Below are 15209 nucleotides of genomic sequence, written 5' to 3' on the forward strand. Positions count from 1 at the left end.
GAATGCTTTTTTTTGTACACCTTTTGTAGTGGGTATTCAAAATCACCCTTTTAATATTAAATAGTTTTTGCTGAATTTCCTTGTTGTGCCGCTCGTGTTTTTCATCAAAGGTACTAAGGACTTGGAACAACATAAGCCCCTTACTGCCTGACCTCTCCGGGCTTATCTCCGTAAGCTACGGACATTGACTCAGACAACACAAGTCGGATAAATGGACGGTATTATCCAACTTCGCGAAAACAAAGGAACTGTTGTGTTTTCCTCTCATATCAATGTCTACATGAGGATTTTAACTCGTTAGACAAAAATCTAATATTATAACAATTTTAAAATCAGAACACACAGATACACTGCGACCCTCACACAAGGCAAGCCTGTGAAGTGAGGATCAGAGAGACAAAATACGAGATTCGAAATACTTATTAAATGTATGGTATGCGTATCTTATACTTAGCAGGATAAATATACTTTAACAATATACATAGAAATAGGGCATGAGAGAAAACATGAGAGATAGAGAAAGTGAGAGAAGAGATAGGAAGAGAAACACTCATAGAGATAGATAGAGAGATAATGATAAAGAGATAGGGAGAGAAACAATCATAGAGATGGAAGAGAGAGATCATTAGAAAGAGATAGGGGGATAGAGATATACTCACAGAGATTGAGGAAGATAGAGAATGAAGAAGAGATAGGGAGAGAGATGGAGAGAGAGAGACTCACCGGGCAGCTTGCTGGAGGGCTGCTTCTTGTGCTCATCGTCGGTGTCCTCCTCCGAAGAGCTCGGGTCGATCATGGCGCTGCTTCTGCGGACCAATATTAATTTAATTAATGACTAAATAAATACATTTAAATTTTTAATCAAGAGCATAATGTGCCATCGAGGAATTCTAATATTTTCTGTTGTCTGCTGAAGTCTTATATTGCCTCTCTAAAGGAACGTTTGTGCATATCCCCTTAATTTCTAAACAACCTTTCCAAACTTGGTCGATTTCCCACCACACTGGACTACTGCAAGTTGGTGGATTGGTTAAATTTTTTACTAACTCTATTAATACATATAAAGCCGAAACATTAACCTACCAGCTAAACGAAAGCTGCATAAGGTCTATGTTTAAGTATCTATAGAAATATAATCAACATTAAGCTAGAAAACGAGTTTATTCAAGGAAATATGAGAGAAAAAGCACCGCGCTCTACATACTTTTGGCTGAATTCCAACTCGACCACAACAATACTTCTTGGCTCGCGAACATCTTGTAAGTAATTGAAGGAAACAACAAAAAACTACCCTCATAAATGATTAAATCTTAATACGGAACTCCTCATCATTACATTTTAAAAGTATCTAGGTACAAAGATGCATACTAAAAACACTCTTATTAACAAGAGCGTAGGGGAAAAGGCTTGTGTGCCCCGGTGACCTAAATACAAACAATTTTGCGTCTGAACACTCACCAAGAAATACTGTGCGAGCCAAAATATACAATAAGTATTTTAGACGAAATTGGATGTTTCTGTATAGCGCTTTTAGTACTTTCATAGCAAGATAAACTTGAGTATTATGTTATTAAGAGAATAAGACGGTTTTAAACTGCCTATTTATAATATATTGGATGCGGATATTGAAGTTTCGCATCCAGTGGACCTATACACATGGATGACACGGATATATTCACAGTTTCTTAGGCTATAAGATTAATAAGTCTTTGATTATTTTCAGAGTCCAATAGTTATGTCGGATTCGCTACGAAGTTGCTACGCCACACTCGTAGCATGCTCGTAGCATTGCGTAGCGTCGTTATAGGCTTTTCTCTACGACTTCAAAGTAGAAGTCTGAAAACAACTTTTAAACCTCATTTATAAGTGCTTTCATAAGATGTACTTAGGAGAAATATAAGTACTGCCAAGACAATACTTCTATACGAGAGCTCTCTGGGTTGGACCCTTTCGCTATTATTTCACCCCAAACCTTTGATATGTGATGGATCCACGATGTATCATAATAACTATTGCACGTAAAACACGAGCACATGGCTACCTTAAATAATATACGTAGGTATATGTATATGGCACTAACATAATATGGACCTTCGGGACTCAAATAAAGGACTTGGGCAATGGGCAGCAACTGTTACCTTGCGAACCCCTTTTATGATAAACTTGAGTAATGAGTAAGCCAAACTACTTTTGTAGTGCTGTAATTTCGCAGCCACATCTCAAAACTTATCCCATCTATTCTAAGCTTCGAATAAAAATGCAGAACACATTATATACGCATATACAAGTAGTATCGTGTACGTGTTCGCATATCAACACACGTCATAAACTTATCCGACGCACGCCGACAGAATAACAAAGCTATGATATATCTCCCGGATAAAACAATAGTAGGGAAACTTCTTTCTTTTCTATGTCAGTATGATTTTTATCATCAGACAGTAGTCGGTTGGATTAGGAAGGCCGAGGTCAGAGGATTGGAAGAGACATGTTCAGTTCGTTGAATGTTAGATGCTGATACTAATTTTATTAAGTAATTGCGTGTGGGTAATAAAGAGTGGAGATATTTTTATAATATTTAAGTAATTGTGGCAAACACAATACATACAGATACTATTATGCGGACTCATCCTTTTTCACTAAGAATAACCTAACGTCTCCCCTACCCTCAAAAAAAAATATCATAAAATAATAATGTGAACATTCACATCTCCCATTTCCGTGTCCGTGGCCGACATTCGCTTATTTTAATTATTTTCAAACACGTCTGACCCTCTCCGGCTACAAAACAACGCTCTTTGTTAATAATAATAATTAAAATTATTATAATTATACGCTTTCCCGGCTAACCTTCATACCTACTCTACATTGTGCCTGAATGAGTTATGTGCTTTAACTAATTAACTTTTACGACAAAAGCTATTTAATAAACCGTGAAGTTCATACTATAGGTAGGTAGGTTTAGGTATGTACTTAGATAATTTATTTACAACTACTCGTATCTTTTCCGTGCGATATTTGCATCGTCTTTTGCTTAGACGTCTCGCGTGCCCTAGTCTAATGGCCAGACTCAATAGTCAGTGACTGACAATTACTATTATATGGTTACCATATAGCCTGGTCCTGAAAATATGGGTACTATATATAACTTTAACCATACCTACTTTAACATGCAAGGGTATCCGAGTTCAACAAAAAAAAAACTTACAGTAAAGTTTAGAGGTACATAGAAAAGGTACATAGCTGGGTGGATTTCAACAAGTCCTAAAAAATCTTCATTTCCGTGGACTTTTTTATCTTAAGGTTTTTTATATTAGAAAAACGCTTTTATTAAAGTTTTTGTTAATGTTAGTGTTCTTACTAAATGGGTAGCAGATAAGTTAAAAACTTAACGAGATACGGATGATTAAAAATTTCGTGCCACGGCGATGAAACATGCGTTCACGGCAATGAAACAAGCGTCCACGGCAATGAAACAAAGGCCCACGGCAATGAAACAAACTTCCACGGCAATGAAAGAACTGTATACAATGGAAATGAAAGAATCAATCCACTGCAATTTTTAAAAAAGACTGTGAGGGAAACGCAAACTTAGACAGGCATGTATGGCAGAAATATATGGATAGATATTGGAACGAAAGAAAGAACGACAGTACTTATGTATAAAAAAATAAGAATATAGTATGGAATTCTCTAAGTAGCATTGTGGGGTCCGTATTGCGACGTATAAAACAAAATTTTTCATTTCACACTAATAACGTTCACAACATTTAATAAACCTTACCTATAACATCTATATTTTTATAAGGTATAATACCCAATATGTATACTGTTCATTTTATGTAAAATTCATAAAATATACTATAATATGACATATATTCTCTGTGCTGAATTACACAACACCGGCAAAACACCTAGCACCAAAATATAAACATAGGTGCGGTTAGGTGCACATGTTGGTCAGCTAAGCGTCTCCCTACATAGCGCCAATAATAATAACGCAGTCAAAATTCCTTGCACCAAAACCTAAACATAGAGCGTCTCCCCATGTAGCCCCCCTTCGCTTTTGCTGAACAAGTGCACTTAACCGCTCCTCATCGCTTTTCTCGTCATCGCACCTATCTTTAGGTTGTGGTGCAAGAGGTTTTGATGGTGTTGTGTAATTTAACACAAATTATGTGATATGATAGAATATTTTATGAACTTTATGCTAAATCATAGTATATTTTAATTGGTATAATAATATGAAATGTACATGTTGTCATCATCAGCCTATAATCATCCAATGCTGGACATAGGCCTCTCCCAAGGAGCGCCACAACACTCGGTCCTCGGTCTTCCGAATCCAGCCACTACCGGCTACCTGCCTATACTTGCATATTTTGACAGCTATGTTGGTAACCCTAAGTCCTCTGACGTATAACTTCTTTTCTGATACCATCCATCAGAGAAACCCCAAGCATAGCTCTCTCCATAGCACGCTGAGTGACTTTAAATCGGTGGACCAGTCCCACCATCAGTGTCCAGGTCTCTGCACCGGGTTCCTCTCATCTCGCCTAATCTTTATTATCCTAAACTCATTTCGCATAACTCGTAAGGTCTAAACTTTTTTGGTAGAATCATCACTTTGCCAAGACTTATGTGGCATAAGACTCGTTTCGTCTAAAACTCTTTTGGCACAAACTTGAAACATCTAAGTCTCGTTTGCTCAAATTGTTCGTATTGGTATAATCTTGTTTCTCCTAATATTAACTTAATAAACACTATATTCAGTATGTTTTAAATGTACAAATTGTGGTATTTTTCTCCTACATCCCGAAAATCTAAAGATATAAATATAAAGATATTGAATGATCAAAATATCGAAAGTGAATGACCATTATAATTATTACAATCGCCATTAAACCCCATGGGATCATAACCTAAAGGTAGGTGCGACGACGAGCAAAGCGAGGAGGAGCATGTTAGGTGCACATGTTCGTCGAAAGCAAAGCGGAGCGCAGCGAAGACGAGCGGAGCGTTACCCACATAGCGGAAAATTAAATACCTAATGCAAGGCACTAGTTTGCGCTATATAGGGAGACGCTTCGTAAAAGTTAAAGCCAAATGAATATTAGTAGTTTTTATAAGCTATGCCATAGTATTGTTAGGCTATTTGAGATTTGAACATACCGTTATTAGGCTAAATAAGATTATGCGAAATAACTTTTTACTAAACGAGATTTATGCCATACAATTTTCGGCGAAACGAGACTTTGACCAAACGTTACTATGCAATACGAGATTAGGCAAATAAATCTTAGGCCAAAAAAGGTAGAACCCTCTGCACCATATGTCATAACTGGCAGGGCGCAATGGTTGAAGACTGTTGGATGCGCCTTTCAGCCTCCTTGTCGAAGTTGCTTCTGCCTAGCCGAATAGTCTGCCTCAGGTAGTCATATTATTGCACAACTTCGATAGTTGTCTCACGAACGATCACCGGCTCCGGTTTTATGTGAACATTCTACATGACTTTTGTCTTGCCCAAGTTCATACGGAGGCCTACACGTTGCAAGCAGTATTAAGGCCACTTAGCATCCAGATGAGTTCCTTCAGAGATGTATGTTCTATTATATTCTATTCTACTATCTGTGGGAGGTGTAAGTACCTGCACCTGGGTCTCTCGAATGGGACCTTTGTGCAATGTGCATATCCCCAAGGTCTAAGCTGCTGCCTTTCTAAGCTTGGACCATTTCCCACCACACTGGTCCACAGCGAGATGGTGGGTTCACATATTATCTAGATGTGATAAATCTATAGGTAGATATGCAGGGTTCTTCACGATGTTTTCCTTCACCGTAAGAGCGATGATATACATTGTATTTAAATTCAAAGGAACACATTGGTACATGTCAGCGCCGAAATTCGCACCCGCATTATTGGAGTGGGAAGCGGGCGCTTACCCGACTGAGCTACCACCGGTCTTATTTATACATAACGTTCATTATAATTATGTTGTGATTGTTATTATTAATGTAATATTATATATTTCGTTTTTATACATCGCGATACGCACCCGTTTTAACGCACTGCAAAAAGAGGTAATTTGACTAGTTCTGTAGGTAATGTCAGTGATCGGTATTACCTGTATTACAGGTAAAATATATGTTACTTTGCCTAATCATACATACCACGGCGATGAAAACATAAGTCACGGAAATGAATAACCTGGCCACGGAAATGAATAACATTACCACGGCAATGAATACAAATTATTTTACAAGACATGGCAATGAAATTTTTTTCATTGCCGTGGCTTTTTTTTCATTGCCATAGCAAATATTGGCCACGGAAGCCACGGAAATGAAAGCATGGCGATGAAAATCAAGGCATTAAATATAAATAACTAAAAAAGTATTAACTATTCGAAGAAATAAACACTTTATAAGGTAAATATTTTCAAAAAGCTTTCTTTTGAATGCTTATTCTAGAAGACAAACTTAATTTTATAGAAGTTATTTCTATCCACGGCAATGAAAGAAAAAATGTCCAGTCCCCAAAATTTTTACTGATTTTCACTATAGCGCAAAAACGCGTGCACCGATGTACCTCCTTCCACGTCGAGCAGTTAGGCGACACTTGTAAGAAACGATTAGCGCACTGAGGGGGGCACCCAAGTTCATAGGTAAAACAATAGCCTTGATCATGTTTAGGACACGGCGATGAACAGAAGTTCTGGGACACATGAATTTTCACTTACCGTTCGTTATATTCTTTATATATTTCAATAAATGTATTCCGTGACAATACTTTAACTATTAATGTATCAAATGAAACTAAGTTTAACTATCAATACTCAATATTTTTTCATCAATGAAGAATAATACAAAACGTGGTAACGTGGGGACAGACACGGCAATGAAAGATTTGGGGGTTTAATATTTTTTTAAAAAATATCCATTAAACCTATTAATAAAATATTTAGTGCTACACATAGATAACTATTTCACTTAACCGGAAAAAAATATTAGAAAATTATAACTTGGTTTTTTAGTACCGATTTCATTGATGCCACGCAATTTTTGGCCGCGGGAAATTCACCCAGCTACGAGTACTTGTACTTAGAGTACAAGGAATAAAATATAAAACCCTGTTTATGATGTATGCTCAGAATACGTGACACGGAATCATTATTCCGAGATGCGTGGAACAGAGGAAGCGGAAAAAATATGTAAGAAGAGCCGACGAGAGCCTGACAAATTACATACATTTCATTTCTACAACAAATGGAACGCTGCCTAGAGCTTTGTGTGAGCTTATCAAAATTCCGACTCCGATAAAAAAGGTGGTGATAAGGCTTGTGCATTTACATTCTGTTTTAGTTGGTTTTTAACTTAAATATGAAACAGTCTATATTTTTTCGTAAGTATTTGAAAGTTGGTCCCATAGTCCATAATGCCACTGAAAGTTAGTTAGTACCTACTTACTAATAGATATACAGTCTGCCAATGGGAATGATACCATTGATCGAATTATAATGTACCACTGAAATGTACTTATTTAATTAATGTTACTGGTGATAAAAGCAATCATTACTAATCAGGTGAATAAAAAACACAAATGTTCCAACTTCAGCAGTCTCTCCCATCCGCAGATCTGTCAGTGATTACTTAGACTTAACTTAAAGCTCAGCTGAGCTTACAAGGAGCTTAACGAACGATTTCATTAGCCTTAATTAGTTTCAGCTTCGGTGAAATGCGGGAATCTTTCGCCGACGGTTCGGTGAAACTCGCTAGCCGACGCTCTATGAGAGAAACTAGTTCAGAATACTGTTTGAGTTTGTATTTCAATATAAAATATTATTTATTTAAGTATATTGAAATAATATTATGTTATAATAGACTACACAAAATGTCTCCAAATATTTGCCTTCACCGGGGATCGCACTCAGGACATTCGGCATCAGTGTCAATAAGTACACCATCCAATCGTCACTGATAGGTAGGTACATTATTGTTGTTATATGCTGAACTGGCTGTTCCCGCGAGCTTCGCTTCACCTTAAAAAGTTTTCCCGTGGGAATTCTGGGATAAAAAGTAGCATTATGTTCTTTCTCAGGGTCTAGACCATAATCGAACACCAAATTTTATGCAAATCCGTTCAGTAATTTGGCGTGAAAGAGTAACAGACAGACAGACACAGTTATTTTGCATTTATAATATTAGTAAGGAAGTTAGGATTAGGATAACATTTATTTTCCAACAGCAAGGTAGTCCAGCGGCCCCGTGTTCAGTAAATCAACACAAACGCTGACATTTCGCGTGACCAATTAAATGGTTCACATTTTACTCATATTTTTTAATGTTTATTTCGTAGGTAATGCGACAAGTCTAACGTTTGATTTTGCCTTTATCATAATAAAACAAAGGTGATTTATTCATTTAAAAAGAGCATGAGCCAAAATATTAGCACACATGCTTTTGCCTTGGGTATGTATGTTCTAGGCGTGGTTTATGGTTTCTTTCACTGCTATTTTCACCATTGCTGTGAAATTTGATTAAAGCTAAAGCCAAAGAACTTATGAGAAGACAAGCAGATTTCCAATTCAGGGACACATTATAAATGTTTCCCTTACGGCAATCAAACCTAGGACTCTCGACGCAATCCTAGCCGCTACGCTGTCCTCAACGACGGTTGAACACATTCTGTTAGCTTGTCCATCTACTACAGAAATAAGATTATCTATTCTTGGACCAACAGAGCGCCTATCTCAGCTATTGGAACACCCAGGCTTGCTACTCCAGTTTACTCGGGAGCTAGGCTGGCTGAGCTGAAATCAAGGGGATATGTACAAAGGTTCCACTCGAGAGAGCCACGTACAGGAACTTCACCCCCTACCAGAATAGAATAGAATAGAATAGCTGTCCTCAAATAGTCTGTCAATTACAAAGGCTTCAGGTTATCGGTTCACATCTATAAATAAATAGCGACCTTTCGATGCCCTTTATAGCTAGACATAAGATACTCACGCGAAGAATCTTTGCAACTGCGGGTCACTCTCAGCTTGACAAAAAACTAAGTTTATTATGTATAAGTAAGTATATATTCTAGTGTTTAACAATATAGATATTAAACAAAATTAAACTGTCCTCATTGTCTTTCGCAATACCTATCACTTTCTCCACAACGCCCAAGGTTAACTGGAAGAGAATGCTTTTAGCATTAAGTTCGCCTATGTATAATAATAATAATAAGTTTCGGAGCACTGTTGCGCGAGCCACGACTCTATCTCATTGTAGTAAACGTGCCGATTGCACGACAGCTCTCGTTCCTTCGTTTCATCATCACTATAGTATAGACAGTATAGACACTATACTATAGATAGAGTAACCCTCATGATCCAGAGGGATAGATGGGATAGGGGTCATAGAGATGACACCGTCTTGTCTACTCTTTAAGTGCTTTTCATTATGCCCCAGTGAATAAGAGGAGTGTTGAAGTTTGACGTGTGTATTGTGCCTACCCCCAAGATTCTTCGAAGTTTGCACTTAGTAGATACGGTCTGCCTCTATAAGTATACAGGTGGGGTGACAGTGATAACTACTAAAGCCTGTTTTTAATGTCGGATACTAAATTGACAGATTCTAAACGGTTCATCAACAGTCGATTATCCCACCAATAGAACGACACGTCACTAAATCGTGGGACTATCGACTGTTGATATACCGTTGAGAACCTGACAATTTACTATCTGAGATTAAGAAACAGACTTTAGCGGCTTAAAAGTTGCAACTACAACTTACTGGGTTTGTAGACCAGCAAAACAAAAAATCTAGAAAGTTTTAAAACATTTTTTTAATATTTTGACCACTATTATATTATCTGCCAAAAAACAGAACTTTCATTTCAATGCCTCCTGTTTTATTTTACAGCAGCTCCTAAATAAATACATTATGTTTCAGTGTTTACAGCCTGAATGTCTCTCCGTCTGAAAGCCTCCGCGGAACGATAAGCCACTTAGGTATATTTTTATTGCGACGCCATAAACCGGGGATCTACAATTACACCATTTTGTTTCTATCGCGTAGATGTATCGGTGATATCGTTTGCCAGACACAAATTGTAACGAAGCCAGTAAAGTACGTACTACTAGTACGTAGTAACGTACCACTTTAGTGACTAAACAATAAATACGGACAAAATTTCCCACACTAAAACTAGGCATTAGTCCTAAGTATACACGTAGAACTTTTTAAACGAAGCTTGCAGGTCTGTTTAAATTGCATGTAAATACTGGTTAAGCTGTTGATACAATAAATAGATAAGCAAAAAACATTGTGGTTGTTTAAAACAATTAAAAGGTGTACCTACCTACTTCTTTAAAGGTTTTCCCTATGTCCTTTTTTACCAAACAGTTAAAAAAGCATTAGCTTTAGACTGACTTTTTAAGTTAGGTACAGATAAATAAATATTAGCTGTTAAGTCAACCAACATTGCGTAAATTCTTTAGTATTTATAGTGTAAGTTATTTCCGTTAAGTTGGCAACGCTTGCCCGTTAAGGACCATTGTACATTTGGCACCACTGCTCTCTGCTCTGCCAAAAGTACAAACTTATTCCCGTCAACTATTACGAATTCACTCGGCGTACTGCATAAATAAACGCAAGGAGGAGTGCCTATTTAAAACGTTTTTGAGTTACGCTCATTTGAGGCTCTTTTTCAGGAATTCTAAAAAGGTAAACGGACTCCTTTCAGTAAGTTTTGCTTGGGTTTGCAAATTATTATCGCTTCCGTTTTAGGTAAGAATATGAAGCTGGGTATTCACTATGGAGCATGGGGCAAGAGCACTAATGACTCCTCGTATTTGTAGGTAGCTCCATTAGCTGATGACTGAAAAATTGTGTACAAAAAGTTGCCAAAAAGGTTGGTGCAATAGAGACAAAACCTTAGGAAGGAGGATTTTTTACGGAACAGCCCAGCCTTATAGTAACTTCCTATGTTCATTTTTGAATGAGTCAATTTTATAAAAGTACTAGCTGTTCCCGCAAGCTTGGCTTCGCCTTAAAAAGTTTTCCCGTGGGAATTCCGCGATAAAAGATAGCCTATGTGTGTATCCATAGTGTCAGCTAACATCCAGGCAAATTTCATTAAAATTGGTTCAGCCGTTTCGACGTGAAGAAGTAAGAAACATACACACATACACAGCACACATACTCACAAACTTTCGCATTTATAATACATATTAGTAGGATTATTTTCCTTCATATATGGACTAATACGTAAGTATATTTATTTATATTTAGTGTCTGTATTTAATGGAATAGAGCGTATAGTGGTGTAGATCGTAGATACGTGTGAACGAGCTATCAAGTTAATAGAACATCACTTGGACGTAATTGAAACATGGCGTGTACGTGTCGTTAGTGTATCGTCACTGAGGGTAGTGATCCCCAACACTATAGGTACTTTACTTTGTAAAATATAGTATTGGTTTTCCCTTGAAAAGGAATAAATGAGAGATAAAAATGTACAGATTTGACAGCTTCACAAGGTATAGTACAGTGCCACAAACTAATCTGTTCCGGTGAGAGCTCGCGTAATGTCTAATATTTATTTCTTCATTCTTTAAGTTGTTAAGTTTTCCCGTAATGGTAATTTACCTAATATATGGACCAATTTAGTTAACTGTCACCGGAACAGATAAGTTAGTCGCACTGTACTATACTCTGTAAAATATAGCATGAGTCCAATGACGTTTCATTGTCAGAGCCTTATGACCGGTGAATAAAGTTGGTTTGCGCTTGAAAGCGAAAAAAATGCAAATAAAATGTACAGATTTGACAGCTGTCCTACGGTTCCTGCTATACTTTACAAAGAACAGTAGGTAGTTGTTATACTTAGGTAGGCATGTTGCAAATACAGGATGTTGAAACAGTGGTAAGTATAGTATATATAGGCCGATAGGAGATGACTCATCTCATCAGTCTCATCACTCCCTTTCGGCATACTATACAACTTTTGCTACATCCTGTATTATAATGGAATAATTGAAATAAAGCTTTGGGCATATTTTAAAGAGTGTGTTGGACTCTGAGCCTACCAAACTCGTGAAATTTATAATTGCTTTGATGTTACTTTTTTATAGAGGCTTTTTATACATTTGAGCTTTAAACCAACCCATGTCTGCGTGTTGACCTTTAATGATCTAAAAACCCGCAAAAAAGGGTTTTTTGAATATTTTTTTTTTTTTACTTAACTATAATTAAATACAGAGTGCAATTTACCAGTGATCATTCAGCCGGCATATAAATGTATTTCCAAACGGTGAGATTCATTGGAAACTGCATGAGTCAACTTTCATATTAACAAACACTAAAATCTCTAACAAAAACAGGAAATTTATGGATTTTAGTGAATAGTTAAAAATTATGTACTTAGCTGTTTTTCTTTCTATCCCCGATTTCAAAAATAGTTCCGTAAATATATCGGGTAAGTACTAACATTGACCTCCAGACGGGTAGACCACTGATAAAGCAAGAGCATGCAATGCTATGGTATTCTTTAAATAAAACGGTACAAAATTCTAAACGAGTTCCCTTCGATTTCGTCCTTGACTGAAAGTGCTGAAACTAAGTAGAGCGGAACAATCAGCTGTTTAATGGCACAGATAGTGCTCGTTTCACGAACAATATTATCTGGCTCCCTATCGCGAACTTCTTTTGACAACGATTTTCGGATTCAAATTGTACTGTATTTATATTGTATTGTATTTATTTATACTGTATTTCAGAGCTGGCACGCTTGCGGGCGGTCTCCAAGCCTGAGGCGGGTATTTGGCTACATGCTATGGCCTCTCCACAACTGGGAACCCTCTTAGATAACGATTCTTTGCGTGTGGCTGTCGGTCTGAGGCTAGGCTGCAAAATCTGCGAGGCCCATATATGTCGGTGTGGCGCACAGGTCGATGCACAAGGACGACACGGTCTCCATTGCGTCCGGAGTGCGGGAAGGCTGTCGCGGCATCACGCCATCAATGATATTATCCGGAGAGCCTTAGTTTCGGCAAATATCCCGTCCATATTAGAGCCCCCGGGGCTTAGCAGAAACGACGGGAAAAGGCCAGATGGCCTCACATTGATCCCTTGGGAGAAGGGGCGCTGCTTGCTGTGGGATGCTACATGTGTTTGCACTTTTGCACCTTCACATGTAGCATCCACCATTGCAACTCCTGGGGCCGCAGCAGAACTAGCAGCCAAACAGAAAATAGCCAAATATAGCGGCCTCATGGAAAATTATATCTTTGTGCCCGTGGCTCTGGAAACTACGGGAATCTGGGGTCAAGACGGCAAAACATTTATCAAAAGCCTAGGCCGTCGCATGAGGGACTGCGGGCTAGACATCCGCTCTGGAGCGTTTCTGATGTAGAGGATCTCTCTGGCTGTACAGCGAGGCAACGCTGCCAGCGCCTTAGGGACCTTTGCGTCGGATGCGTTCCGGAGCGAAGACACATAGTTTTATTTATTTTAATTTTTTTCTTCTTTTTTTTGTTTATAGTTAGGCTAGGTACCTTTAGTCATAATTTTTCTTAAGTTTAGAATAAGTGTTATTTAGATTGTATTGTGTACATAGATATTTACAGTTTGATTAAATGATTTAGAAACTGTATTTGATTAAATTACTTCGAAGTTAGGTACTTCGTTTTGGTTTCGCGATAGGAACCAACGTAGGACGGAATGCGTCAAAGTGTAGCCATCGCTAGAAGAGAATATTATGTTATTCAATCATTAATTTTAATGGTCTTCTGAACTTATGACACAGGATAATATTGCAAAAGTGGTAGTAAAGCCCATTGTTTAGAATGGTTTTATGAGTCACCCCATTTCGGCGTCCTGTATCATTTTTGCATCATGTCAAAAATTCAAATTCAAATGATTTATTGCATACTAAGTGTGTACATGGTGTTATATACTTATTACTATGTCTCTCATGTATAATTATATCAAATGTCTGTTGTCCGTGGCATCGAGGGACAAACACAGAATAGAAAGATGTGAATGCGATCATAAGTCCAATTTCATTAACATAACTTCAGCCGGTTAACTTATCATTATTAAATCCCAGATTTGCATCCTCCTATGGAATGTATACTTAGGTATACCTATTATACAGTACTGTCTTATAAATAATTTTATAATTGCAAATTCATAATAAAAAAACTGCACCACATGTTTACCATTTGAATATTTATACGGTTAAGCGATGAAAACATCGACTAATTAGGCACTTTACTTTCACGTTTATCGGAAAATATTATGTAAAACCTCTAATTATGGGAAAGGCTTGCTGAAAAACATATCTAGGCTGAAACTTACAGGCCTCGCTTAGCCGCATTCCCTCACGCGAGCTACACATACAAATATATACCTAAATAACTTCTTATCGCTTTCAGTATACATATGACTGTGTATACTTAGGTGCGAAAATTAAGTATAGTTATGTGCGAAAAGCCGCTCGTTACATAAACTGAAACCGTCCAAAACTACACGAGACAAAGAGATCACGGGAAATCCAATTTGTGACGTAACCGCACCATAATCGAATAAGCAAAAGTAGAATTAAGTTAGTCAGCGATACCATCAAGTGCTTACCTCTAATCTCAGCAGCGATCCGCGTAAACACCCATACGGCCGTCTTCAGCTAGGGTTTTCAAAACCGGAACAAGTCACGTGCATTCGAATTTCGGAAAGCGTATTTACAGTTTAATATTTACAGGTTCCTCAATGAATATTCCTCGAGCACTGAGAGGGGAAACGTCAGTTTGTCTGCAGCGCGCGCGGCGCATGCGCGGCAACATGGCGCCGGTCGATACCGCGCTCCGACCTTAACCTCCGCGGCTTAACGAACTATTCCACCCATGCCTCTACCCTCATAGACATAGTGGTTATTTTTGTCTGATCTGGCGACAGTGGCGCCCCGGTCTCGGTCGGTTTAACGGTGGGTAGTCGCATTGATAAGTTATCGCTCGGCGAAGGCTGTGCCCTCATGCTGGTGACATTGGTTGAAACGCGCACACTCGCTTTACCAACTAAGTTACTTTACCCGGCAACCTGGACTCTATGGCGTGGTGTTAAGACTGTTGCTGGTAGCGTCTGTGTGCTGGGAGTGGACCTCCAGGGTCTGAGAGGGAGTCACGATGTCGCGAGGTCACCGGGTGTTGCCCGCTTCCTGGT

The 15209-nt window shown here is 38.1% G+C and overlaps 1 protein-coding gene across 11 annotated transcripts in view; it reads right to left on the reverse strand.

The window, feature by feature from the left end:
* Window positions 1-14802, reverse strand: part of LOC105386498 (calcium-dependent secretion activator) — a 39088-nt gene extending 24286 nt beyond the window's left edge. For 10 of the 11 annotated variants that reach the window (XM_048630848.1, XM_048630855.1, XM_048630845.1 and 7 more), the window contains exons 1-2: window positions 14628-14802; window positions 724-806 (exon numbers count right to left, since the gene is read on the reverse strand). In XM_048630848.1, the coding sequence (XP_048486805.1) occupies window positions 724-796 (73 nt within the window). In that variant the 5' untranslated portion in view covers window positions 797-806; window positions 14628-14802. The remainder of the gene's footprint in view (window positions 1-723; window positions 807-14627) is intronic. The other variant, XM_048630847.1, reaches the window with a different exon arrangement.
* Between the last annotated feature and the right edge of the window lie 407 nt (window positions 14803-15209).

This window comes from Plutella xylostella, chromosome 27, assembly GCF_932276165.1.
Source record: "Plutella xylostella chromosome 27, ilPluXylo3.1, whole genome shotgun sequence".
In the NCBI taxonomy this organism is placed as follows: Eukaryota; Metazoa; Arthropoda; class Insecta; order Lepidoptera; family Plutellidae; genus Plutella; species Plutella xylostella.